We start from the raw sequence: 27496 nt of genomic DNA, 5'->3' as shown, positions 1-27496 counted from the left end.
CAGATGGTACCCCCCCCCCCCAAATATCCTGATTTAGTGACGATGCATTTAGGAGGATTTATGCGGAAGAAGTGTGGCCTGCGGTCAGGCAACCAGCTCACAAATGATCTCGGACTAGCCCAACAATAAACCCAGCAGCAACAAAAACCTTCCCGGTTACAAACTGATAGCATTTGGCTCCCCCGCCAGGCCAAGGAAAAGATTTACCATCACCAGGCTGCTGATTAAATCATTAATGTAACTCTGTCTAAAAAAAACCCCACCAACAAACGCAGGATGCTGAGCCTTTGTTACTGCAAGTAGGTTTCCGAAACCACACCCTGGTAAGTCTCCTGTACGCGCGTTCTTGCGGGACTCCCTTTTTTAGCCCTAGCTTTCTAACCAGAGTAGCCAATTCCCAGAGAAGTGCATTGACTAGGAGCGAAGGAGAAAGGAAGTGTGTTTCTTCGCACAGCCTCTTTTCGAGTCACTGGGTGCACAAATGGCGGTTTTCAGCCTCTCTCTGCCGAGACAGCTTCAGTAAACAAATGTTTGATCTCGGTTTATATCCTTTATGCTTGTTTATCTTTTTCTAATAAACAGAGCAGTCAGCAGCTGCCCAGAACCGGATCACTGCCGGGAATAAAAATGATGCAGTGCAGGGCCATGAACCGGCGGTGCCATTTCTGGATTCCCTAGCCTGTTAGAGGAAGTGGGAAAATGAGATGCTTAAATGGTAGCACTTTAGTCTATATTTGGTGAACAAATCTTCAGGATCGACCCTCGCACACAAGTGCTGGGGAACTGATGCAATTTCGTGTGCCTTCCTATTTGTTTCTCTGCATTTCCTACTTAAGGATGTTTGGGACTTTGCCAGTGCACCTGATTGGAAAACAATGCCTATATTTTCTGATTCAAGATGGAGATTTACAATAGTCCTTGCGCTGTGTAATCTGGCTCCAACCCAGGGTATGATTTTAGTGGCATTAATTTTTTCGTGGCATGTTATTCTCAATCTGGTTTGTTATATATTAGTATTCTTTGTTTTGTAGAGTCCATCTTCAGCCCTTCTAGACTCCACTGTTTCTTGGATCAGGAAACTGAAGATATAAATGCCTGCTAATATTTTCAACTTGGTTTTTTGGCTGCCAGCCTCCTCTAGAAGGGCTTGAGATGTGCCCTTATTGAATTAAAACATAATTCATTGTGGCTCAATTATTATTGATAATTTTTCTTTCACTTCTGAAATGTTTTTTTATGGTTTTCACTGTAATCATGCATTGGTTGACAAGATATATTGTTATTTAGATTGGCAATTTAGTTTTTTTTAAATGAAAACTGCACAACCCAGAAGCATAATTGATTGAATAATGCAATGAAAATTTTATGCTACAGCCTAAATTGCAATCATACACAGTTAAATAATCCTCTAAATAAAGGGTGAACAAACATTAGTGGGTGATCATATTCAAATGTTCCCTTTTCTATCATTGTTCAGGTCGATGTGTTAAAGTACAGAAAAAACAGTGAATCCAAAACAATAATTTTGAACAATTCTCTCACTAAATTCTTGCATTGTTCACCAAAACATGATGTAAAGACAGCGTAGGGGATTGAGCAGAGTGCTGGGAGTCAAAGCTGTGGAGATCTAATCAGAGCTATGATTCTCTAACTGGTGTTGGTGCAGGGGAAATCCTGTAGTACTCATGGAAAATGGAATTCTTCTCACAAGGCCACAGAATAGAGGTGCAGGTACCCTACTCCTACAGTTTAAGTGCACCCCTTGCAGGGGTAGGGAAGTTTAGTCAATAATTCCTGGTAGACAGAGGTTTGATCAATAATTTTGTGTAGACATGAGTTCAGTTTCTCCTGGCCTGACCTTAGCTTCAAAGACTTCTGCAACTAACATGAAAAGAAGTCCTCAAGGGCCTCAGCTCCATGGTTCCCAACTAGGCATGTCCAGCCTTCATGGAGTCCACATATCCCATCTCCCCCTACACACATTGGCCCTGCACCAGTTAGAAGGAGGAAGGAGAAAAATTGTTCGGATTAACCTCTGAGGATAGGACAACAAGCAGTGGGGTTTAATTGTGGCTGGGGGTGCGAGGGGTGTTAGATTGGACATTAGGAAAAACTTCCTAACTGTCAGGTGGTTAAGCACTGGAATAAATTACCTAGGGAGGTTGTGGAATCTTCGTCATTGGAGGTTTTTAAGAGCAGGTTAGACAAAAACCTGTCAGGCAGAGACAGATTAAGGTCTCCTGGGACCCTGGGGCGGAGCAATTGGGGGAGGGGGTGTTGGCACCAGAACTGTGGCCCCATCCCACCCCTTGGGCCTGTGGTCCTGCCCCTATTCTGCCCCTTCCACCTATGGTCCCACCCCCTTCTGCTCCTTCCCCCACTCACTCCTTTCCAGCCCCCACCGCTGCAACCCCAAGACTAGAGAAGCTCAGCGCCCCTGCCGCGGCCCTGTGGCTGCAGGAGGGGGAGACTTTTCCAGGCACCCTAAATTGGCAGGGAACCCTGGGCACGGGCCCCCTTGGCCCATGCGATAATTCGCCACTGCTGTCAGGGATGGTCTAGAATACTTAGTCCTGCCTTGAGTGCAGAGGACTGTACTGGAAGGCCTCTTGAGGTCCCTTCCAGTCCTACGTTTCTATGATTCTATGAAAATGGCAGATGAAATTTAATGTTGATAAATACAAAGTAATGCACACTGGAAAAAAGAACCTCAAATTAGCTGTTTGCATTTAAGAATGAGATCTTGGGAGTCATCGTTAATAGTTCTCTGAAAACATCTGCTCAATGTGCAGCAGCAGTCAAAAAGCTAACAGAATGTTAGGAACCACTAGAAGAGGGATAGATAAGACCAAAAAATACCATAATGCCACTATATAAATCCATAGTATGCCCATACCTTTAACACTGCATTCAGTTCTGGTCGCCTCAGCTCAAAAAAGATTTATTAAAATTGGAAAAGGTACAGAGAAAGGCAACAAAAATGATTAGGGGTATGGAACAGCTTCCATATGAGAAGAGATTAAAAAGACATGGACCATTCATCTCAGAAAAGAGACAAGTCAGGGGGAATATGATAGAGATCTATAAAGTTATGAATGGTGTGGAAAAAGTGAATAGGCAAGTGTTATTTATCCCTTTACATAACATGAGAACCAGGGGTTACCCAGTGAAATTAGTAGGCAGCAGGTTTAAAACTAACTAGGGCTGTCAATTAATCACACTTAACTCATGCGATTAATTCAAAACAAATTAATGCATTTTTTTTAACAAGCGTTACTGGCACATCTCTGGTGATGGGACTTGGCGACGGCCCGGTGGGGAGGGAGGCACAGGTTGTGGCAGCCAGCAGGAGGCAGCCGGGCATAAGAAACTCCATAATATACAGACCAGATGCACTCCCCCTCCCCCCGATGATCCATTGTTCTGAGGGAAGGGGTAAGGGCAACAGCCAGCTGCCACAATGTCGCGAAGCAGGGAAAGGGCGCTTTAGAACTACTGCCACCGGATCCCATCCCCGGGCATCTCCAGCGCTCTCCCCCTCTTCCTACTGCACTAATCGATCATGACCCTATCCTCTAGTCAGTGGGTGATTTGAGAGAGTCAGTTAAATACCTTTCAGGGGGAAGAGAGGAGACCGTCCCTCTGCCACCTGCACCATCACCTCCCTGCTGGACAGGGCTAGGCTTAGGTGTGGGCGGCCACATGCTGCTGCCTCTGGGGCAGAGGTGCCCCTTCTCCCACCACCCAGCTCCATTGCTGCTCCTGCCTCCTCCCCACTCCCCATGGAGCCACCCCTGGCCAAGCTGCTGCAAACCAAGAGCCTGCCTCCTGTCTGCTGCATAGAGTGGGGGCAGGAAGTGGAGGGGGCTGATGTTGGGGTATATCCCTCCCCCCACCCATGTACCCAGTTGCCGCTAAGCTGGGGTCTGGGAACAGGGTGCACTTGTCTGCTGCTGCTGCTGGCTCAGGAGTGAGTGTTGCTGACACCAACTGCTGCTGGCTGAAAAAGCGTTCAGACTCTTGAGTGCTCTACTTAAAGAGACAGGGTTCTCCTAACACCCTCCCCTCCCCCTCCCACCCACAACACACACACACACACACATTTCTCCCCCAAAACACACACACATTCTCTCATGCCGAACCTGAATTTGAAATGGTGCCCCTCGTGAGACAGGAGTGATCAGAGGGCTGCGAGATTGCCATGGGCTCGGCAAGATGCAGCCCCTAGGTGACAATACAGAGCCCACCTTGAGCTGCGTTCTGAGTGCCAGGCACCACAAGCCACAGCAGAAGTGCAGAAGTAATGGTGGCGATACACCATATACCATGCCATCCTTACTTTTGGGCTACTGCTAGCAGCAGCATTGTCTTCAGAGCTGGGTGCCCGGTCAGCACCAGCTGCCCAGCCAGTGCTTAATTTGTGCTGGGACTGAGCCCTGACACCTCTTTCAAAGGTGAAGGGGGGTTGGGTAGCCCCTGCAGGCCAGGGGCGATGGAGGGGTGGGGAGCTCATGGGGGCCGGGATAAAGGGGGGATGCCCATGGGGGTCAGGGGCACAAAATACAAGTACACCCAGAGTACCATTTTCCCTAAGGCCAGCTCTGCTGCTGGAGGCAGCTGCTCAGGACTCCTAAGAGGGGGAAGTGAGGGGTACCACATAGACAACAGGAGCCTGGCGAGCTCAGCCTCCCTGCACTGGCCTCTCCTCCCCTGGTGCATGCCAAGTCCTTGAGGTAAAATCCACTCTCCCTTCCAGACAAGGTCTCACTCAGCTGAAGGGAGTCTACCCAGTTCAGTAAAAGCAGGCAAGCCTGATGATCCCAGTACCAGAAACCACCCTTCCAGAAGCAGCAGCAAAACACCTCCCTCCTCCTGCACAAGTGATTATTTGCTTCCTCCCCATCCTCTTTCCCTCCCCCAGTCCACTCTCCCTCTCCACCCGAACAATGAATGCAAATATCTAAGATGAAACTCTTCCTCTTTGGACAGGAGGCGAGCCTGACGAGCTCAGAAGAAACCCAACCCAACAGGAGCAGCATCAAGAATCCACCCTTCTCCTGCACAACTCACACCCCTCCCAGCTCCAGAACACTGACTTTCTCAGATAAAAATCTTACCCCTTCAAGAAGCCAGGACTCCTCTAAAAGAGACACATACAAAATAGTATATATACATAATAAAGGCTAATCCAGCAGCAGCAGGAAAAAAAAGCCTCCTGCACAATTCACTTCCATACTGAATGCTAAAATCCTGAGGTAAAATCTTTCCATATTGACTGCAAAGGCTCCTTTGAACAGGACACAAATATATATTGATTATATAGAATTTACTGAATTATTCCAGACACTGGCACAGTTCTACTGTATTCTCGTGCTCTGGAGTGATTAAATATCAGAAAAAGTTAATGGAGCAAAGCAGCAAAAGATCAGGTCTTTTGAATGGGAGGTTTATTTTTAAAAAATTTTCAGATGGTTCTCTGGATAAAAGGACGGTTATCTGTATCTATTGCCAGGCTGAGTTCCAGTACCATCGAAGTACTTCAAGTCTGCAGTACCACTTACGTGCTAAACATGCTTTTGCCTCCAGTTCTTGTGCTACAGATAACCCACCAACAGCCAATGAATCCATCCAACCGCAACAGAGTACACTTGCAGAGTTTCAGGATCGTTACAAGCCCATGGATCAAACGAAGTACAACACCTTAACCAATGCTATTGCAAAGTGGGTAGCTATGGACTGCAGACCACTCAACATTGTAAATGACAGAGGGCTAAGAGATATTATTCAAATTGCATCTTCCAATCAGTTATACACTTTGCCCTCCGAAGGAACCATTGCATCACAAATACATGATCTATATAACAACGAGAAGACTACAAAGTTGGAGCTTTTGAAAAATGCACTAGCTGTTGCTTTGAGTGGTGATCACTGGACGTCCTTGGGCAATCACAGCTATCTTGGAGTCACAGCACACCTGATTGATGCTTCATGGACCCTGCAGTCATTTGCTTTAACTGTAATGCATACTGAAGAGAGAGATGCTGAATCATGTGCAGAGTGTTTCTTGGATGTTGCAAAAGAATGGAATATTCAAGAAAAAGTAACAACAATTAGTACTGACAGTGCACATAGTATGATAGCAGCAGACAGTCATTTGCCTTTTGAACACATGACATGCATCGCTCACAGTCTGCAGCAATCCATTACAGTAGCACTCAGTGATGGTGGTTTTGAAAACATACTGGAAAAATGTAGAAAACTTGTGGGCCATTTCAAACACAGTCCAATTAACAATACAGAGCTAGGAATACAACCAGCTGCAAAGGGACAGAAACAAGAACCTCTTGTTCAAGATATTTCAACAAGATGGAACTCCACATTGGGTATGGTTCAGCACCTGCTTTGCAATAAAGCCACTATCACAGCCACATCAGCACTTCAAAAACAGAAACTATCAGTGCCAACAGGTAAGGATTTTGAAAAACTGCAAAAGCTAGAAACACTACTTGAGCCCTGCAGGTTTGTGACTGAACTCCTTGGCGGAGAATTGTATGTCTCCTGCTCTGTGGTTTTACCCGCATTCTGCCATATATTTAGTGTTATGGAAGTCTCAGATGACGACCCAGAATATGTTATTCAGTTTAAGAACACTTTCACTGCAGATCTGACAAAACACAAAGAAGGTACCAATATGAGATTTCTAAAGATAGCTACAGCACTTGACCCAAGGTTTAAGCATCTGAAGTGCCTTCCAAAATCTGAAAGGGATGAGGTGTGGAACATGATGTCAGAAGTCTTAAAAGAGCAACACTCCAATGCGGAAACTACAGAACTTGAACCACCAAAAAAGAAAATGAACCTTCCATTGGTGGCAGATGATGAAAATGAATGTGCGTCAGTCTGCACTGCTTTGGATCGTTATCGAGCAGAACCTGTCATCAGCATGGAAACATGTCCTCTGGAATGGTGGTCGAAGCATGAAGGGGCATACAAATGTTTAGCATATGTGGCACGTAAATACCTTGCAACGCCGGCTACAGCAGTGCCATGTGAACGCCTGTTCTCACTTTCAGGTGACATTGTAAATAAGAAGAGGGCAGCATTATCTCCCGTAAATGTAAACAAACTTGTTTGTCTTAGCGATTGGCTGAACAAGAAGTAGGACTGAGTGGACCTGTAGGCTCTAAAGTTTTACATCGTTTTATTTTTGAATGTAGTTATGTAAAAAAAAAATTACACATTTTCACAATAAAGATTGCACTACAGTACTTGTATGAGGTGAATTGAAAACTACTACTTTTGTTTATCTTATTTATAGTGCAAATATTTGTAATCAAAAACAGTAGTATAAAGTGAGCACTGTACACTTTGTATTCTGTGTTGTAATTGAAATCAGTGTATTTAAAAATGTAGAATACATCCACTTAATCGCACTGTTTAACAGTGTGATTAAAACTGCAATTAATCGCAACTATTTTTTTATCTCGTGATTAATCACAATTAATTTTTTAATAATTTCACAGCCCTAAAACTAGCATAAGAAAGTACTTCTTCACACAATGCACAGTCAGCCTGTGGAAATCATTGCCAGAGGATGTTTTGAGGGGGCATGGCCACCCGCTGAGACTGACGGGGAGGAACCCCAGCAACCCCACCGGAAGCAGAGGGGTAGGGACAGGAAATATAAAAGGTAGGGCCTGAAGCTCAGTTGGGCTGGATCTGCTGGAGGTGATGGACAGCTCTCGTCCACTACTGTGTCTCTCAAGCCAGACAAAGACTGCTACAGCGCTGAGGTCCTGGAAAAGCTGCCAGAGCTGTCTGCCACCAGGGACACCAAGGAGCTGCTAGGACTGCCATTAGCAGTATACCCCAGGGAGATGGAGGACGACCCCGAGCCACAGATACACCTTAAGGGGAATGTCGGAAGTAGCCCTGAGACACTAGACTATCGTCTGGTTGTGTCATTGCCTGAATCCAGTCTGCATGTTTTGGCTGAATCCCCACTGATCCAGTGGCTGAACCCTCTGCCACTGTTAGGGGCCTGGGCTGGGTTCCAGTGCATAGGATGGGCCCAGGTTCCCCTACTCCTCTGCTGCCAATCCCACCCCGGGGTGGCAGCCTCCTCACTCTAGGCCAAGAGGCCTGTGTTTGTCTGCTGTCCGCAAGAGCCAGAACGTCAGGACATGTGTGTTGTACTCTGCCCTGCCTGAGGGCCTAAGCCCCTAGACTGTGTCGTGTTCCCCCCTTCCTGAGGGCCAGATCCCCTAGACTGTTTTTCACTCCACCCTGCCTGAGGGCCTGAGCCCCCTTGATTGTTGGGTGCCCCACCCTGCCTGAGGGCCTGAGCTCATTAGACTTTCTGTCCTGCCCCACATGAGACTATGGCTCCGGGCTGCTTGACACCTGACCCTGCCTACACAACTGGGGCCTTAGAGACTGTTAATTACCCCAATAACCTTTGCCTTGGTAGAGATCCAAGATCGAGGGGGCATGGCCTCTCTCCAAGACTGACAGGAAGGGATGGCCACACATTCCTACAGAGCCATAAGAATAACTTGGTTAAAAAAAATTAGATAAGTTCATAGAGGATAAGTCCATCAATGGCTACTAGTCAAGATGGTCAGAGATGCAACCACATGCTCTGGGTGTCCCTAAACTTCTGACTGCCAGAAGCTGGAATTGGATGACAGGGGATGGATTGAACACTCAATAACTGCCCCGTTCTATTCATTCCTTCTGAAGCATCTGGCACTAGCCATTGTCAGAAGACAGGATACTGGGCTAGACAGACCATTGGCTTGACCTTAGTATGACCATTCTTATGTTTTTAATTAACAAGTAATTGAATTGAACCAGATGGATAGACAGAAATGGTTAAAATATTTTCTCTACACCTGCTGTCAAAAACTGGTTCAGTACTTCAAAAAACTGTGGTTCCAAATTCTTAGCCAGTGATTTCCACCAGTTCAGTGGGTTGTATTTCTTCAAAACCTGACAGCAAACATGTACTGCTTAACATTATTTTTGCATTTAATTGCAGTCCTGGCTTGACATAAGTAACTTGCTTCTTTCTTAGTGGGCATCATTGGAAAGGTTAAGTTGCCATAACAAGCATTATGCTGGAGTCAGGATAGCCAGCTAAGATCAGCAGGAACATTCTGGTATTAATAAACAAGCCTAAATGTAACATAAAGTAGAGGTCAGATCATGCATGAACGCATGGACAGAGCATGCTGTACAGGGATTGGTTTCTACAGAGTAACCAAGCCAATCCCAAAACATGTGATGCAAAGTATAGTAAATGCAGTGTGATGTGTACACGTATATAAAGGAAGAGGTTTTCTGTGTAACTTTGGATGTGTGGTATGCCCTATACCCACCTCCTACACTTGAGACTGAGCAACACAGCATAGCTTTGCTTTATGCCAAATAAAAATATCTGTGTGACAAAATGTGGAGTTGAACTTCGTTTCTGGGAAGCCAAGTGGAAAGAGGTTTCAGAGTGAATCCCAACATGAATATAATTGATTTTAATAGATTTTAAAAAGCTTAGACCTTAACATAGGTTGCAACTTAACATTTCATTTTAAATATTTAATTTTTTTAAAATGCAATTTAAATTACAAAATCCTCAATTTAAATTTAAAAAAATCCAATTTTTTTAAATCATCAGTTTTTATCATCCTGATTTCACTCTTAATTTCTCGGCCTCATAGTCCTTATTTCTCATTTATAATATTAGGTGTGTTGTAAGGATCATAGTATTTTTGATAATGTTTGTACAGCGCTTGGAATATATTGCTAAGTATATTTCATTAGATTGAAAACTTATTTGTGGTGTCTACTGTTGAACAGCGGTGAAATACTGAATTAGCATAGCTCTCGTTATATATCGAACACCTTACACATCCAATTCTGTAGTCCATGAACAGGCAAATCTAATGGGAGTTTTGCTGGCATTAGAAGCGTATGGTTGATCTCAGTGGGTCCATACACCTGCACTACCACAGGTGGATGCAAACTGCACACACAAATTCTGGGCAGCTGCTTCCCATGTGGGATTGTCCCAGGGCTAATAAGCATTTAAGGTTTCAATTCTCAGCTCTGAGCTGTGCCTGAGTTTTTCTCTGAAAGCATGTGACTAAGAACAACTGACTGAGAGCCAGGTCTGCTGGGACATATAAAAGGAAGCCTGTTTTCAGTAAGGGAGAGGACTATAAGGAATTTTCCTGTAACCAGGGGTTGGGAGGAAGAAGGAGATAGAGCCTGGGGAAGGCCTCGCAGAGGACTGCTTGGGAAAGGTCAGATAAAAGGCCTAACCATAGAGGGGCACTGTTGAAAATGGCTCTAGGAAACTACACAGCAAGGTAATCTTGCATTTAGGACAGATCCCAAGATTTAGGGTCCAGGGCTGCGGCTTGTAGATTGGATGCCTCATAATGCCCATAGGCAAGTGGTGGAGAAACCTCTGCCTTGAGGTCCAAAAAACTATTTGCTAAAGGAGGACAAGCCAATGGAGCTAGCCCCTGAAGGCAGCTGAACTTGTTTCATTCGGATTTTCCTTCATCTGGGCTCTTTTTTTCCTCTAGAAGGGAGGTCCAAAGCATCAAAATCACCAAAATCCATTTAGCCAGCCACAGAGAAACTGAGGCATGGCAGCCCCAGATGTCAGAGAGAGAAACTGCACCTCACAATGATTAGCCTTCCAGAAAGCAAGTGGGCTATGTACTGCTGTTCCAATGGGGATTCTGTTAGGGAAGAGCAGCTTTTAATTCAGCTGACTGAAGCTGTCCAGGGACTGTATTGAATCAAAGCAACCGTCAAGCACCCCATCCTTTAGGAATGTCACCGCTTCTGAGGTTGTGCTGGCTAACTAAAGGCTCATTATGGAGCAGGTGCTGTATGCATTTTGCACCTTCACAGCCTCCTTCTGAACAGGGACCCTTCATGCAGGGTATCAGCTGAAAGCACAGCTATACACTGTTCTTCACTCTGGGCGGAGGCTAAAACTTTAATCTAACTCTGTATTATTTATATTTCAGTAATATTGAACTAACTGGGAATCACTAGCACATATTTTATTTTGCTTTTATTTTGTCAAGTTCTTTATGAATATGAATAGAAATAAAGGAAGAAAACAGAAACAGATAAAAGGAATTGTGAAATAAAAAAGTTAATATTTGAATAATAATTTTAGGAAATTAGTATATTTTCATAAGACTCCTGCTGTTTGGAGAATAGTGAGTCTGTTAGCATTAAATAAGTTACTTTTGCCCATTTTATTTTAATTGAGATCTCAAACTGAGAAATATTGGAGTGGAATGTCTGCTAAAGTAGCTTAATAAATATAAGATGAGACCAAGAAGGACTGAGTGTTCCTGGTGTTAAATATTTACCACATGAATCCTGGTTGTGATATGGGGATGCAAAGTACAAAACAGCAAACGTGTATAAGCAGACCTTGTGAACCACATGGGAATGCATGGTATCAGGAATAATTACAGTGCCAAAACGGGCAAGCAAATGAGGGCTACAAACAAGGGCAATGTAAAAGCAATGGTCTTATTCTCAAAAAAGCATAGTAAAAACATTGAGTAGCAAAACTTCACATATTGATACTCAATCATGTTAGATGAATATTCATCTATTTTTCTTCCATATGTGCATCTGGATCATTGTAACAGACATTCAAACACCAAGTGGCTATAGGATCAGGCCATATGGATCTGTCTACAGATTCTTCCATTTTATTCAATAAAGCAACAAGAAGGCACAAGAAAAATAAGCTAAAATTAAAAGTCATGAACATTAAATTACCTTCATGTCCACTTAGGCTCACCAACCATATGGGCAAATTACCTTTCAGTAGAGAGAATTTACTGTCTCCTTTTCTAATGGCAACAGACGATGACACTAGGCATTCCACATATCTTATTCCACCACAACATGGAGTTTGATTCTATAATTATTGTCATAAAGACACCACTAAGCAAGCTCAAGGAGTTCCACAGGCCTCTTAATAAAGAAACAGGATCTTTACTAGATGGCATCAGGTCAGTCACCCAGGAAATGGTCTTAAAGAGGTAAGGATTCAAAAGAGTAAAAGGGCACTTGAGGACATGAAGCCTACAATAGAGAAAGACTCTCTCTCTCTCTCTCTCTCTCTCTCTCTGGGAAAGGGTGTTTCAGGGCCAGGGAGCAGTAGGGGTTTTCCTAGTGGAAATCCATCTCAGAGCTAATACAACATTCATATGAAGTCCAGAAATCCAGATGAGATTGTAATGCTATTTTATTTGTGAGAACGGAATGAAGATAGTTCTCAAACATTTCACTACTTCCAGAAGGACAGTAATCCACAAATCAATGCAGAGCATTGCCTCACTCTTCCAGTTTATTAATGTAATTGTTTTGGCTGCCAATGTTGCATTTACATGCCATTCATATAAATATGCAAGCAAGTGCCTATAATATAGGGATCCCATACCCTATGAACTCGTGCAGCATTGTTAATACTGCTTCTCTGATCTTTGGCATCAGGTAATATACTTAAATGGTTCAAACAGGTAGGAAACCAGTAAATGTTACGGCTTATTTTACATTAAATGGTCCTAACACATAGGCCCATTGTTTAGTTTTTATGTAGTCACAAAACACTGTTTCAGTGGTATATATTTCCAAAGCTGAAATAACAAAACATTCGCATATTCTTGAAGGGAAGCAAATAATTACTTTGTGTATCAAAACGTCATTTTTCTACAGAGGAACCATAATTGCAACAGAAAAGGAGATTTCCTAATCTGGAGATGGAAAAGTAGCTGGAGGAAGAAACCAGACTTGATCAATCTTCATAAAAGCTGATGCTGAAATCTGACTTCTGTTATTTTGTGTGATGAGTTTAGTGCTTTTCCTGTGTAGCCTCAAGAAATGTGAATGATACCATAAGAATCTGATGGCACTGAGAATCCCGCCTGTGGGACAGTATCAACAACGACTAATTGTCATTTCCTAAATCCATCAAGAGGCATCTCTTAATGTGTTGTGGATTAAAGCAGAGTTTAGATGCAGTGGAGAATCAAGGCTACAGTGTTCAGAGCACAGCCATTAATTCTATGTTGCATAACTTCACAAGCTCACATTTTGGCTGCAAGTGGCTCCTTGGCCAGAATGAACAACAGTGCATCACAGAGGGACACCTTTCAATGCAAAAGAATTAACACTATTCATTATAAAAAGAGGGTGGGTTTATTACATAATTACTGAAACCATTACATAAATTAATTTCCACACCCAAAAGGGAAGATTCACACCAGCTGTAAACTAACGTTAAGTCCACTGAAGAAAACAGAGCTACATCGATTTACATCAGCTGAGAGTCTGGCCATTCAACCCTGTCAAATGCTTTCTTGGCATCAAAGGAGAGGGCAATAACCAGGGTGTTGGAGTTTTGAGCAATGTGTAAGCAGCTGCATGTGGCAGAATGGTTGCAATATACAGGATCAGCGTGGTAGTGTGTAAAACTTTTGAAAACATCTTAGCAAGGACCTAGCTCCTTTTGCTCCTAAATTGAGAGCTGAGAACAGATAAAGTAGATCGCAGGTATGAATTACAAACAGCTTAAGAAAGAGCAGCCATTGGGCTTGTGTGTTCAGTGTGGTTTGCTGCTGAACAGAAAAAATCTGAGTTGATGGGCATGCTGTGCTCTCATGACTTGAGACAGGATAGACACCTGCTCCATACAAGGGAGCTGGATGGGTTCGTTTTTCTCCTAGAGCGCATGCAGGTGACCAAGGATACCATGCCACAGATGGTTTCACAGACAGCCTGGAAAATGCAGCAGTGAGGGCAACTGACCCAGAGCAGGAGAGGCTGGAGTAGGGAAGACTGCAACTAGAATAGAAAAGACTATTCACAGATGAGAGATGGATGGAGCTGGAGGCCAGGTATCACAGTACTCAGGAAGAGCTGGAGTGACAGAAGCTGGCTAACCAGGACAAACACCACTAATTGAAACAGAAGAAGGTCCAGCTATGCCCAGGGCCGCCTCCAACGTTTTTGCTGCCTCAAGCGGCCAAAAAAAAAAAAGAAGCCGCGATCAGCACTCTACCGATGGTGTTTCTTCGACAGCATATCCTACCCTCCAGGACGGACTGAGGGACCCACCCCCAAGTTGCCGCCAAAGAGCCGGACGTGCCACCCCTTTCCGTTGACCGCCCCAGGCACCTGCTTGCTGCGCTGATGCCTGGAGCCAGCCCTGGCTATCCCCATAGGACCCAGAAGGAAGGACATAAGGGGTACCCAGTCAGGTACTCGCAGGCAAACAGATGTGAGTAAGAGTCCTTAGGATGAACTCCATTGATCTGCCTGTAGCCAAAGTCAATATGGACACCAAAGAATTTTCTGGGATCCTGACTGTGGGAATATGGAAGAATATTTCTTTTGAAGTGTTATCGGGAAAGGATGAAACAGGATTAATCCCACTACCAAAGTCAGACTCAGTGGCCCATGGGGCAAGCTCTCTGCTTATCCTTGCTGAGGAATTCAAGTCACTGCTGACTGTGTGGTCAAAAATCCTGCTGGATGTGGAGAAAAAGAGGCACATTTGTGAGGTGGCATGTATCAGAATTCCACTAAGAGAGGGAAAACTGAGGGCAGTAAAGAATACTGCCAACCTCATGGTACCCACCAGAGGTTAGGAAAAAAAACAGAGGAGTGTGTGGCAACTGATTAGAGAAGTGCAGACAGAAAAGAAGGGGACAGGTTCCTCTTAATCTGAAGTTTCAGGGTGGTCTGTCAAAAGGTAACTAAACCTGAGGGGGATAGGGGAAGAAGCACATCCCACCGTTCCCCAGAATGAATGAAGGGGACTGAACTCTCATGGCCTCCCCTACCAATCAAAAATATTGGGGAGGCAAAAACAGATGAGGGTTCTATGGACTCTGCCTCTATTCACTCCTTCCCTGGCACAACAAAGGAGAAGATTTAGTTGATGTAGGTGGGAACTGGTCTATAATAGAGTCAAAAAACTATATTTGGGGTATGATCACTGAAATTGTTTACTAATTGAACAAACGTATGAAGTTTGAATTACTAAGTAATAACCACAGATGCTCCGTCTAGAAGCGGGGTGCTGGAACATCCCAGAGGTACTTGTTGAGTACCCCTATTCTGTTATTTTTTGATGGAGAAATGTGACAATTTCGGGAATCTGCCTTCAATTTATGAATTCTCTATGAGATTATGAATTCTCTGCATGCAACTTTACCAAGCTGCAAACTTCATTTTGAATGTGGGGGCCAACTGCCACCTCTGTTGCCTCTTTACCTCCATGTTGGACAGAAATTACAATGGCTAGTGGTATAAGGGAGACAATGGAGAAATGTCAACCTTAAAGATGGTACTCAGACAACATTATAGCTGTACTAAGGAGGGTGCCTGTGTTGCAAAACCAATTCAGCCAAGCTGGACTGCAGGTTTGGAGCAGTGGAAACTTACCAAACAGGACGAAGACATAGATGACTGAACAGGAGGTTGTTATGAGAGGAAGAAGAAGGCTCAGCAAATGTGAGAAAAAAAGAGCTTGGGCACAAGGCTCCATGTTTCAATGCACAAGCAATGTACTGCAACAGAAGAATGCTGGATGGCCCAAACAATACTGACCCCATCCCAAAGAATGTTCTGGAGTGGAGAGGAAACTGACATAGGAAATGCATGTATGGTTTATTATTTTAGAGCTGTGTATTTCTCCTGTAATTAAGGAAAGTGCAACAGCATTGTAGAATCCAGTGCAAAGTCTGTATGGCTATGTGCAACATCTTATTGTATGGTCCTTGAGAAAGTTAAACTACAATCCAGAAGGTTCACATCTTCAGTGGGATTCTGGCAGGGTGGATTTGATTTAAATCACTAGTCAGGAAGACTTGATTTAATCATGGCTTTGGGACAGCAAGCGGTATCGTCTCCACTACAAGTATAAATTGGTTTTCCAAGAAGCTCTTTTTTAGAAGTCCAACCACGTCTATCCCTATTCTTTCAAATGATGGCACTAGGACTAAGAAGGCTTTTGAGACATTCTTTGCTGCTGAATACTGACACTCGGAGCAGGAAGAGCAATACTACCTTACCTCATGGTCCCCCCCATCCAGAAAAAGCAGGCCAGTAACCAGTCCAGGGTTGTCTTCTGCCCTCGATGCCCCATGCAGGGAATATCGTGTGCCGACTGGATTGCAGCCCAGCAGTAGTTATGGGGCACCTGCAGCTGAATTCTTATTACCTCCAACAGCAGGTTCTGCTCCACATGATATAGCCGCAGCTTCTTTAGCACAAAGTGAGGGTATTGTCCCAGCTACTGGGAGTCAGCTGCCAGCATGGACACCACCTGTTTGTAGGCACAGCTAAGCATCCCCTCATCATGCTGCTTTTAGATGAAGCTTCCCAACTGCAGTAGGGCCTCGAGGTCCAGGATAGGTGCCAGCTATTCATGCATCTCTGGCCCTGTCCTGAGGATGTCCCCTTCTGGAGGTCGTCAGATTGCTCAGGCCTGCTAGGTTCACAGTGTTCGCAGGCCAGGGCCTCTCACAGGGCTCCACTGTGGCACTGGTCAGTTCATTAATGATTTGCCAAAGGGAGGGCCAATCTTGCCCTATTATCACTAGGTATGCTAATTTATTGGGTAGTGCTACTGTAATTTGAATTAGTGTAGGTCCGCACTATCTGCTCCACTTGTCTGCTGGGATAAGGCTTTACATCTTCATGTATCCAATGCAAGCCAATTTTCCTCTCTGGGCTGATCATCTAGGCCACTAAACCAACCTGCATCACTGTTTCACTCTACCCTAAATCTACAAGCCCCAGTACCTCCCTTCCACTGGATCCTTACTGGGACTGTCAAGTTGGGGAGAGTCCTCCTGCGGGCCCTCTGTCCTGCCATCCAAGCCTGTGCATATTTGCAAATAAATTGGCAATCTTTCCTCATATGCTTCTTTCTCCCACAGGAGTAGCAGGTCACCAAGTTTATCCCCACAGCTCCTTCCTCGTGGGGAGTGGGTTTAAATTATGAGTGGGACCTGTGTCTCGGCTCAAAGGCTCCAGCCCTGTTGTTTGCATCACCAAGCAGCTATCCAGGCGATACCTCCTGTGAGCTCAGCCCTGTGTCTTGCCATAGTCTTCCTCTCTCCATGCAGGTAGCTTGGGTCTCTGGATTGCATGTTTTCTGTCAGACCCAGGTTTCATCATCTCCTGGCAGACATCTGGCATTGTCAGTGGCCCTAGTTGGTGAGCGGGCAGCTGCTGTGCGGGTCCTATTTTTAGCAACCCATCAAGCATAAGAAAATTCTCCATCAGCTGCACTATGTTTGATAATGACTTGGGGCAATACCAGAGCACCCATTCTCAGCCCCTTTGTGGAAATATGGATACAGAACTGTTCTGTTTGGACCAACTCTGCAACTTAGACCCCAGAGTACTCCTCAGGGTAAAACCACCACCAGCAATGCTTTTTAATCATTGCATCACCCTCTGGAGGCATGCCTGTTTAGGGTTCATCTCAGCTCTAAAGCACTGCTGATTTGTCTCTTCACTGATATCCACGTAATCTAAAATAGCCTTCACCTGACAGTAGTCTCTAACTTGCTCTGGATCAAAGTTGCAGTAGGCCAGCTGCGCTTGGCCCAGTGCTCTAGAAGCCATTGAGAGGCCGGCGCCTTTCTCTCAAAGGTGATGAGAAACACCTCCAGATCATTCTTGGGGCCTCTCTTAGCTTACTTCACCAGCACAGGTGGCAGGGCTCCCCCTGGTGGATTGGGCCTTGCAGGGCATCCTTGTGCAGTGGCTAGGGATGTAAACTGCTGCAGAAAATCCTTCTGCAAGTTCTGGCTGCTGGGACACAACATCCTTCAGCAGTTGCTGCTGCTGCACTATTGGCCTGTTGCTAGGCTGTCTGCTGCTGCAACACCTGCTGCTGGAATTGCCGTTTCTGGTTGGGCTACTGTTGTTGCCACTCCACCATCCACTTACACCAGTGCTCAGGGGTCCTTCTTGGCTGAAGTTCCCTTTGATATGGGGGTGTTGGTGCAAGGATCCCCTGCCTAGTGGTTATAGTTCCAGTGGTGGCAATCCCACTTAGTGGTTAGAGTTCCATTGGCAGCAGTCCTGCCGAATGGCAATAGTTCACTTCACGGTAGTCCTGCCCAATGGCGATAGTATAGTTGGTGGCAGTCCTGCCCAATGGCAAGAGTTTGGTTGGTGACAGTCCCACCCAATGACAGAGTTCAGCGGGAATAGGAGAACCCAGGCCCACCCTACTCCACCAAGTTCCAATCCAGGGCCCTGCTGGGAGGCTGACTCAGCTGTTTGCCTGTTCTGTAGGGTGTCCAGCCTTTCGTCAGCTTCCCTGAGTCACTTCCTACTCCAGTCCGGATCCCATCTGGCCACTGCCTGACTCTGGGGAACACTGACTTTGGGTGCCCAGCCTTCATCCCTGCTTCCCAATACTGAGTCTCTCCTGCTCACCAGCGTAAGGCAGGCTCCACTCCAGTCTTCCTGGGAGCTCCAAGGGTACGTTCACCTCCCTGGCTGCTCAGCCCCAACCTGAGCCGCCTAGCTGGCTTTTAAACCCCGCTTCCAGTCTGAGCGTGCTTACAGGGCCTTCTTACCCCCTTCCTGGCCAGTGAAGGGTCTATACAACCAGTAACAACCCCTCTCAAAGGACTGTTTCTGTCTCCAGGCCTTGTATCAGGTGTAAGGCCTCCTGCTCGCATTCTCCACAATTGTAGTTGGCCGACCCTCAGCCCAGGCTCAGCCCTAGTCACATCGAGTCTCTTTACCTGGGTCCCCTACAGGAGCCGCACTCCTAGGCAATCTCACTGTTCCCAGAGGGAGTTCAGCTCACTCCCAGGGTCTTTTTAAACTTCATCTATAGCTCACTTGTCTGTAGTAACTGCAGAGGCTCCCCAGGTCCCACCCTAGGTTGCTGGACTGAAGCAGTCCTCCAGGGCCCCTTGCCCAAATCAAGCTCATAGTATCAGCTGCCCTCACTGAAGTGTGCATGGGGAGGCAGAGGGTTGAAGGAAAGATTGGCCACGGCCTTGGACTGGGCTCCCCTTGCTACTGGAGCTCACTAGCAGTCCCTAGCAGCCTTCCTGCTACTGGGCAAACTCTCCCCATCATCCTTCTTCTTGGGTTTTGTGGTGCAGCAGACTCAGTTCCTGAGCCTATGACCAACATTCACTGAATTTGGTAGATAGGTTACGACTTAAGTCTGTCACCATTCCCAGTATTCTTAAAGAACAGCTTTTTTAACTGGGCCTCATTTTCCTTCTATTCTGGACAGGAGTTGCAAAGAAAATTTTGTTACTCCAAGGATTCTGAGTTTTCCATATAAAGTGCTCTTTTCCCTGGCATAGTTTTTACAATTACATAAGAGATTATCTATCATCCTTATGTTGTTTACTAGAAATAAATTACTATTTCATCCATAGCGACCTGTTAAAATTCTGAATAGAACCACTCTGCTCTTCTTTTCAGGGCCTTGGATTATATCAGCATTTTCAACTATTGGGCATACTTCATAGAATTTTTCCCCTTCGTTGCACGTGCCTACAGTTCTTACCATTCCTTCCTAAACTCATTTTTGATTAAGTGTTTAAATTCTAGTTTGCTTACGGTCAACTTGTTGATGCTTAATGGCACTGTTGCCTCTTTGTCTGTCAATTCATTGCCAGCTATCCCAGCACGTGCTTGGATCCATGCTGTATGATCATATCCAATTGCGCCAATTCGTCTGTTAGCAATAGCATTTCATGATGTATGTAACTGCTGCTGTCCAAGTCGCCATTTTATAGTGCCTGCAATCCTGATAAGGAATCATCAGACTGAATGGCCACAGCAGCTGGCCACAACATCTCCGGCCCAAGTTAATGCCAGCAATATCTCTGTTAGCTCAGCCATGAAGTCAAAGATAAAGTTAGTTACTTGCTACTTTCTTGAGTCCAAATGTGGGCACACAGAAATGTGTTCCCACTCAACCTATTTCTTCCTCTTTGGAGCACATTTGACAATACTGTCTCCATTTATTGCAGATATATTGATCTGCTGTATTTTATATATTTATCATTCTTCTCCTCTTGTTTATTATATAATTCCATGTCTGTCTCAAGGGGGATAGTTTTCCAGCGATAGAGTATTTTCCCATAGCTATACATTTTGGCCTCCTTTAAGCCTTTCTTTTCATTGAGAACCTTTATCCATTTCTTTACATGAGGAACTTTGAGATTTTGTCCTATCCAGTCTTCACTGAATTCCCAACAATCAGTATATATTAGCTTAGTGTTATCACCCCACCCTGTTACAGGTGCATATGTCACAGTCTTCAGCTAATAATGTGAAGCCTATTCCTGCACTCATCTCCTTTGGAAGATGATTATTCATGATGTTAACAGAGGTTGGGCTAATGACACTCTCCTATGAGTTCCATTTGTAATGGACTATACAGTGGAAAAGGCCTTCCCTACCTAGACTTGTATAGTTCTTTCACTTAGGAAATCCTTTATCCATCTGCACATTCTTCCTACAGTACCCGTGGTTGCCACTTGATAGAATTGTCCCTCTCGCCATAACACATCTTAAGCTTTTTCTATGTCCAGGAAGGTTACTATCATGTACTCTTTGGTTCTCAAGCTTTTTTGTGCTTTTGTCTCTATTCATACAGTGTAGTCAGTCACACTCCAACGTCTTCAGAATCCACTTTGTGTTCTATCTTTGAGCCTACTAAGTGTGCTACTAATCCAGGGATGGGCAAACATTTTGGCCCAACAACCACATCTGGGTATGGGAATTGTATGGTGGGCCATGAATGCTCACAAAATTGGGGTTAGGGTGCAGGAGGGGGTCAGGGCTCTGGCTGGGGGTGTGGGCTCTGGGGTGGGGCCAGAAATTAAGAGTTCAAGGTCCAGGAGGGGGCTATGGGCTGGGGCAGAGGGTCGGGATGTCGGAGGGGGGCTGATGGCTCCATCTGGTGTGGGCTCTGGGGTGGGGCTGGAATTTGGGGTGCAGGAGCGTGCTCTGGGCTGGGATAAAGGGGTTCGGAGGGTGGGACGGGGATCAAGGCTAGGGCAGAGGGTTTGGACCTGGGAGGGGGTCAGGGGTGCAGTTTCTGGGTGGCGCTTACCTCAAGCAACTCCCAGAAGCAGTAGCATGTCCCCTTTCCAGCTCCTAAGCGGAGGCACAGACAGGCAGCTCTGCATGCTGCCCATCCGCAGGTGCCACTCCTGCAGCTCCCATTGGCCACAGTTCCCCACCAATGGGAGCTAGGGGTGCGGCGCTTGGGTTGGGAGCAGCATGTGGAGCTCCCTGGCTCCCTCTACATGTAAGAGCCAGAGGGGCGACATGCTTTTGCTTCTGGGAGCCATACAGAGCACCTCCTGACCCTGCTCCCTGGCTAGAGCACTGCAAGCCCCAGATCCTACTCCCCAGCAGGAGCTCAAGGGCCAGATCAAATCAGTTGGTGGGTCGGATGTGGCCCACGGGCAGTAGTTTGCCCACCCCTGTACTAATCTCTCTGTCACCAGTTTTTTCCATGATTTTACCTAAATGTGCTTTGAGGGCTGTATGGCTCAGGCCTAGAGAGCATCTTGCCTGGTTTCCTCACTGGAACAATGACTGCATGTTTCCAATCCCAAGGTAATTCTCCCATTCCTCCATATGCTATTGCAGGGATCGGCAACCTCTGGCACACAGCTTCCCAGGATAAGCACCCTGGTGGGCTGGGCCAGTTTGTTTACCTGCCACATCCACAAGTTCGGCCAGTCATGGCTCCCACTGGCCCCGGTTCGCCACTCCAGGCCAATGGGGGTGGCGGGAAGCCATGGCCAGCACATCCCTGGGCCCGTGCCGCTTCCCACAGCCCCCACTGGCCTGGAGCAGCAGCCACTGGGAGCTGCAAATCGGCCGAACCTGTGGACGCGGCAAGTAAAACAAACTGGCCTAGCCCGCCAAGATGCTTACCCTGGCAAGCCAAGTGCCAGAGGTTGCTGGCCCCTGTGCTATTGTATAATTCTAGTATTAACCTCAGGATTTTGTCACCTGGGTGTTTGCATATATCAAATATTATTTCATCCTGGGCTGGCATGCTGCTTTTGCTTCTTATCACTCTTTGGAGTTTCCTCATACCAAAATGTTCATTTAAAATAAGATCCACATCCTCCTTCCACCTCTTCATCAGCTCATAATTATCATTAAGGAATGTTCTTTTCCTTTCCCTAATTTCTATCCTCCGATCCTCAGCATAACTGACTTTTTGACATGTCTGCCAGAATTTCCATTTTTTCTTTGCTGGAGCTTATTACCTCATGGCCTTCCACTGCAACACTTGGCATTGTGTTGCTCTTAGTCCTTATTCCATTTATTTTCCTAAGTTTCTTGTATCCTTCTGAAGTACTGATATCTTTATTTACTTTCCCGCAGTATTTCCTCCAGCTTTCTCTTTTTTACCCTTTATATATTGTGCAACAGCCTTATTTTTTTAATAGGTCATTAAGTCATTAAATTAAATCTGAAAATGAATAATTAATAGTGTCATCTATGGTAATTAATTCAATATCAAATTCAATTTATTTTATGCGGCCCCTAAATACTCTGTTTTTCAATGCACTTGCAGAATGTTGTGTTGAAATTGCCTAACTACATTATATAAGATGCCAGGGAGAGACTGTAGGTTTTGCAGTTGGGTAAACAATATTCAGAGCTTTTAGCACCTGGGAAAGTGTAGGAGGTGGTTTTGCATTGTGGAATAGGAACATCTGGGGGATGTTTGTGCTAAAATCCTCAGCAACATAGTTAACAATGACACTGTCATTTCATTTACTGTTATTAGGTTTCCGTATTAATATCCTTTTTGATATGAATGGGGGAAGGACCTAAAAATTCTGAATCAGCGATAGATCTCATAGGACCCCAAAGCTGTGAACCATTTTGCAAAAAGGCAGGCACATACCATAAACAGATGGTGCATGCACCATCTCCACCTACAGTTGCTAATGCTTCCCACTGCCAACAAATATCATTTCTGTCTTATTCTTGAATTGCAATCTATTTGTTTCTATGCAGATCCCTATCTGAGCCCTGATCTAACCATAGACTTACGTCAGTATAACTATGGAGCGATGTAGTTATACTAACCTAACCACAGATGAGAGGGCTTCTCCTGTTGATATTAATATGAATTAATGTTTATTGTAATGTAATTACATATTAATGTAATATTAATATGAATTAATGTTTAACCATCTGTAAACAGAAGTATTTATAATTATGTAATATACATGGGTGGGTAGTGTGAAGTGTTCTCTTTGCTGTTTAAAGAGATACTGTTCATAAGCTACAATAGGATGTTATAGTCCACTCTTAAAGAATGATGCTAATGTCAATCAAGAAAGAGGAAATGCTTGCAGTTAGACTCTGTAGTCACTTTGCATCTGCAAAACAATTACTATCCATTGTATGTTGAGAAAACATTAAACATAACAATATGATCATAACTGATGTGAGATATTTGTATTCACTTTTGCTGCTTCTATTGGTGAAAGGCTTTTATCATCTATATATGATTATTCATACTAATACCCCCCAAAACAAAACAAACTTCAAGATGATGTTAAGATTGCAAGCACATATCAGTGGTCTGAGTGCATATTATTATCTTTTAAGAGCATTAGAGTTAAAAACAAAAAAGAAGAAAAAACAAAACAAAACCTTAGGAATCCAGAAAATGCAGAGTTCAAATTGCATATCTTAACAAGGCTTTCAAATTATATTCTATCTCCCCATCACAGCAACATCCAGAGAAAATCAGAACATAATACTTTATCCATCCATAATGCATAGTTTCATTTTTGAGTGAGCACAAAAGCCCAATGGTTAGAAATCATTACTACAAAGTGGCAAAAAAGTAGTAGAAGTTTTTTGGAACTGAGTTTAACAGCTCTATTTCTGTAGAGTCATAATTCAGGAGCACCTTGTTCCAGTCGCATCTAATTTTGTAGAAAACTTTTACCACAGCTCCAGACCTAACCTACCAATTTTGACATCAATATGATTTTCAATGTGGATTTTAGAGAGTGTGACATAAAATCAGGTTTATAACAGAAACTTTGATTATGTCTACACTGCCCCACAGTTCAGACTATGGGGGTGTCAATAGCAGGATGCACCAAAGTACTCTGCTATAACACCCCCTTGTGGATGCTGTGGCTGTGAACTAAGAGATTCCTAGTTCACAGTCTACATTAATGTAAATTAGGAACCATTTAGTTCAAATCTGTAGCATCCATGTGGGGGAATTACAGCACAGCTCTTTGGTGAGCATTGCTATTCACACCCCTAAAGTCCGAACTGCAGGACAGTGTACACAGCCAAAGTTGCAACCTGAACTATAACATAATCAGCAGTTTAAAAACTAGAAATCATTACTTTGTTTGGGATGTGATATCAAAGCTGTGTAACTCAGATGAAACTGCTCTACAACTTATAGAAACGTAACTGAGGTCAAAATGCACCCGACTCTCTCTCTCGAAGACTAAAGTACCTATCGCAAAACAAAGTAATGATGGAAGTGCAAGGTCACGTCCTGCATAGCATACTGCAGCCTCCTTAATCCCTTAGTTATTATTAACTTCAAGGTGATGGAAGTTTGGGCCAGACAGCCTGGCCCTATTTCAGCATCTTAGGTCACACACAGTTAATTGTCGTTGAAAATTTCAGCACAATTTCAGTAAATACATGATCATAATCAGAAGGAAAACTGATAAAGACAGCAATGGAAACTAAGGAACCCGTTTAATTCCTGAGGACAAAACATATTCTTTTATACTTCCTCTCTGTTATTCACAAATGTGGGATCAACTAAGGCTATTATGCATGAAAGACAATATGGGTCAGATTCTGATTTCAGTTCCACCACTGTAAATGAGGAGTAACTCCACTAAAGTCTGATTGTCCCACCACAAGATGTAGATAACTCCACTGATCTCAAAAGGAGTTACTTGTATCCTGCATTAGAAGACTAGAGCTGAGTGATTAGGAGTCAATAGTTACTCCAGATGTGTTACTCATGAAATTAAGATCAGAATCCAACCTCCTAGATGTATAACATATTTATTATTATTTCATTATATTTTGTGGCTTTGACATCCCATCAATGGAATGCTTATACTAGAAGGAGCCATAAATTATAGTTTTAAACCTGAAATCAAAGTGTGACCTTTTGTTGTTCTTAAGGTTTTAGTTCTTTTTTATTTAAAAAAAAAAATCACACAGCAATGTCTAGAAACTGTCACACTCCTAGACCAGTACAGTCCACAGTCATGTGCATGTTTAAAAAAAAAAAAGGGTATCTTCAAAAAATTAAAACTGCCCAGGAATAGGAGATGAGATAATGTGGGGCAATGTATAAAGCAAGACAAATGGCAGAGAAATAGTTAGAGTAGCAATAAATGAACTCCAGTGTGGAGAGGAAAGAGCAGCTGGAGAGGAAGTCAGGGACAAGCAACAAGGAAAGAGGTTGCAGATGTTGGCAGAGCAGCAGGAAAATAAAAGTGTTGGGTCAAACAGAGTGTCAGGAGAGGAGATTTTGAGTGTGGAGTCATTAGTTGTGAAAAACAATACAACCTAAGAAAACTGACATAACAAGTCTCTCAGTAAGTACATTGAGGTCTTAGTGGCTGATCCAATTGGCCTACTGAAGTCAAGGAGAGTCTTTGGATTAAGCACTTGGGGCCAGATTTTCAAAAGGTATTTGGGAGCCTAAAGATTCTGATAGGTGACAACTTTTACAACAATTTAATAAGATTGCAATATGTGAATAAACTAAAGACAAGTTCGGTGTATACTAATACACTGAGCTCTTCTATAAATTTCTTGACATCAAACAATGTGTTTAAAAAACTCCATACACTTTTTTCCTCATATAATATCTACAAAATGTTTTTCTTGAATTTACACATAAAAACAAAACCATAGGATATCTGAATAAAGATGTGCATGCATAGCTCATGGTTCTACAGACACCACAAACAGGTAAGCCTTGCTGTCAGGATCCTTAACATATCACAAGAATCCTTTGGGTGTGAGCTTTGCTTTAGGCTATGATCCTTAAACACATACATAACTCTGCTATTCTGAGCAGTCCCACTGATGCCCAATGGGGCTCTTCACATCAGTAAATTTCTGCACACGGCTAAGAGTTTGGAGGATCACTGCCTGCACTGTTATTTGTGTAGCATCCTTTGTATAGTATTTGGTCTTATAATTATCCTGCTATCATAAATATTAGCATGCATTTTTGTGTTATGTTTCAATGCTTTCAGATTTTAAATGAGCCTCGTGACCGCTTGATTAGGTTTATGTGAGTCAGCCATCTTGTAAGCACTTCACATTGCCTGTAGAAGCCAAGAGATACATCTCTGGGGAAGAGTTTGGTGATGTAGATGAAATTACAATTTGAGAGATCTGCACATCCAGCTAGCCCCATAGCACAGTAGCCATGAAATCTCTTCACTACCTATACTATCTTGGATCCATGCCAACAAAGAAGCAAATCTCAACTTTTTAAAAAGTGGGTCTCAAATTTTTGTACTGGTGACCCCTTTCACATAGCAAGCCTCTGAGTGCAATCCCCCTTATAAATTGAAAACACTTTAAAATATATTTAACACCATTATAAATGCTGGCGGCAAAGCAGGTTTTGGGGTGGAGGTTGACAACTTGTGAACCCCCATCTAATAACCTCACGACCCACTGAGGGGTCCTGAGCCCCAGTTTGAGAAACCCTGGGTTATACCAACATTACAAATGTAGGTAAGATTCACAAAACCCCTTGTAATTGAAAAACAAAGGTTTTAAAACACTAACAAAGCAGCCAGGAAAAAGACCTCCAGAGGAGAAGTAAATCCACAGGAGCAGCCAGGCTTTTGCATCTTCTTGCATGATCTTCATTCCCTCAGAAAATCAGGCCACTTACTTAGATACCTACATTTTGAAAACTTGTCTATTACAGACCATATTCTCAGGAGATGTAAATTATCATAGCTCAGTTGACTTCCAAGGAGCTATACCAGTTTACACTACCTGAGAATAAGGTCCCACTTCTCTTCAAGATTTCTACATTCTGTCCAAAACCTCACTAAAGGCCCACTTCAGTAAAATATATGTTTGCTTTCCATGGTTTAAAGCCTGCATAAGATAATACGGCCACCTATAGGGAATGTCTCCACAAGGTAATACTGATGCCATTAAGGATCACACTGGACACAAAAGTTACTGTTTCTCTTGCACCATAACAGAAGCACATTACATTACAACATTGTGTTGGAGGTTGGTTATCTGGAGCTAGATTCACAAAAGGACTTAGGAATCATGACACTGAGTATCACAACACCTAATTTTCATGTGCCTAGAAAATCACTGCACTTCACAAAGCCTGAATTAGGTGCTCAGGCTCCCTATA

The 27496-nt window shown here is 44.0% G+C and overlaps 2 protein-coding genes across 8 annotated transcripts in view; one reads left to right on the top strand and one right to left on the bottom strand.

Annotated features, from left to right (window-relative positions):
- The window catches only part of DST (dystonin), a 452383-nt gene that overhangs the window by 397516 nt on the left and 27371 nt on the right, over window positions 1-27496 (bottom strand). The gene's annotated exons all lie outside the window — the stretch shown is intronic.
- LOC127049647 (E3 SUMO-protein ligase ZBED1-like) lies at window positions 189-9394 on the top strand. Of its 2 annotated transcripts, XM_050950783.1 has the most exons (3): window positions 189-323; window positions 583-948; window positions 4990-9394. In XM_050950783.1, exon 3 carries the CDS (start codon window positions 5405-5407, stop codon window positions 7160-7162), a length of 1758 nt encoding a protein of 585 aa, XP_050806740.1. In that variant the 5' UTR covers window positions 189-323; window positions 583-948; window positions 4990-5404; the 3' UTR covers window positions 7163-9394. The 2 variants fall into 2 exon arrangements, with proteins under 2 accessions (XP_050806740.1, XP_050806741.1); XM_050950784.1 differs by lacking the exon at window positions 583-948.

Source organism: Gopherus flavomarginatus, chromosome 4 (assembly GCF_025201925.1).
Source record: "Gopherus flavomarginatus isolate rGopFla2 chromosome 4, rGopFla2.mat.asm, whole genome shotgun sequence".
NCBI classification, from domain to species: domain Eukaryota; kingdom Metazoa; phylum Chordata; order Testudines; family Testudinidae; genus Gopherus; species Gopherus flavomarginatus.
This window is presented reverse-complemented; position numbering and strand designations above follow the sequence as displayed.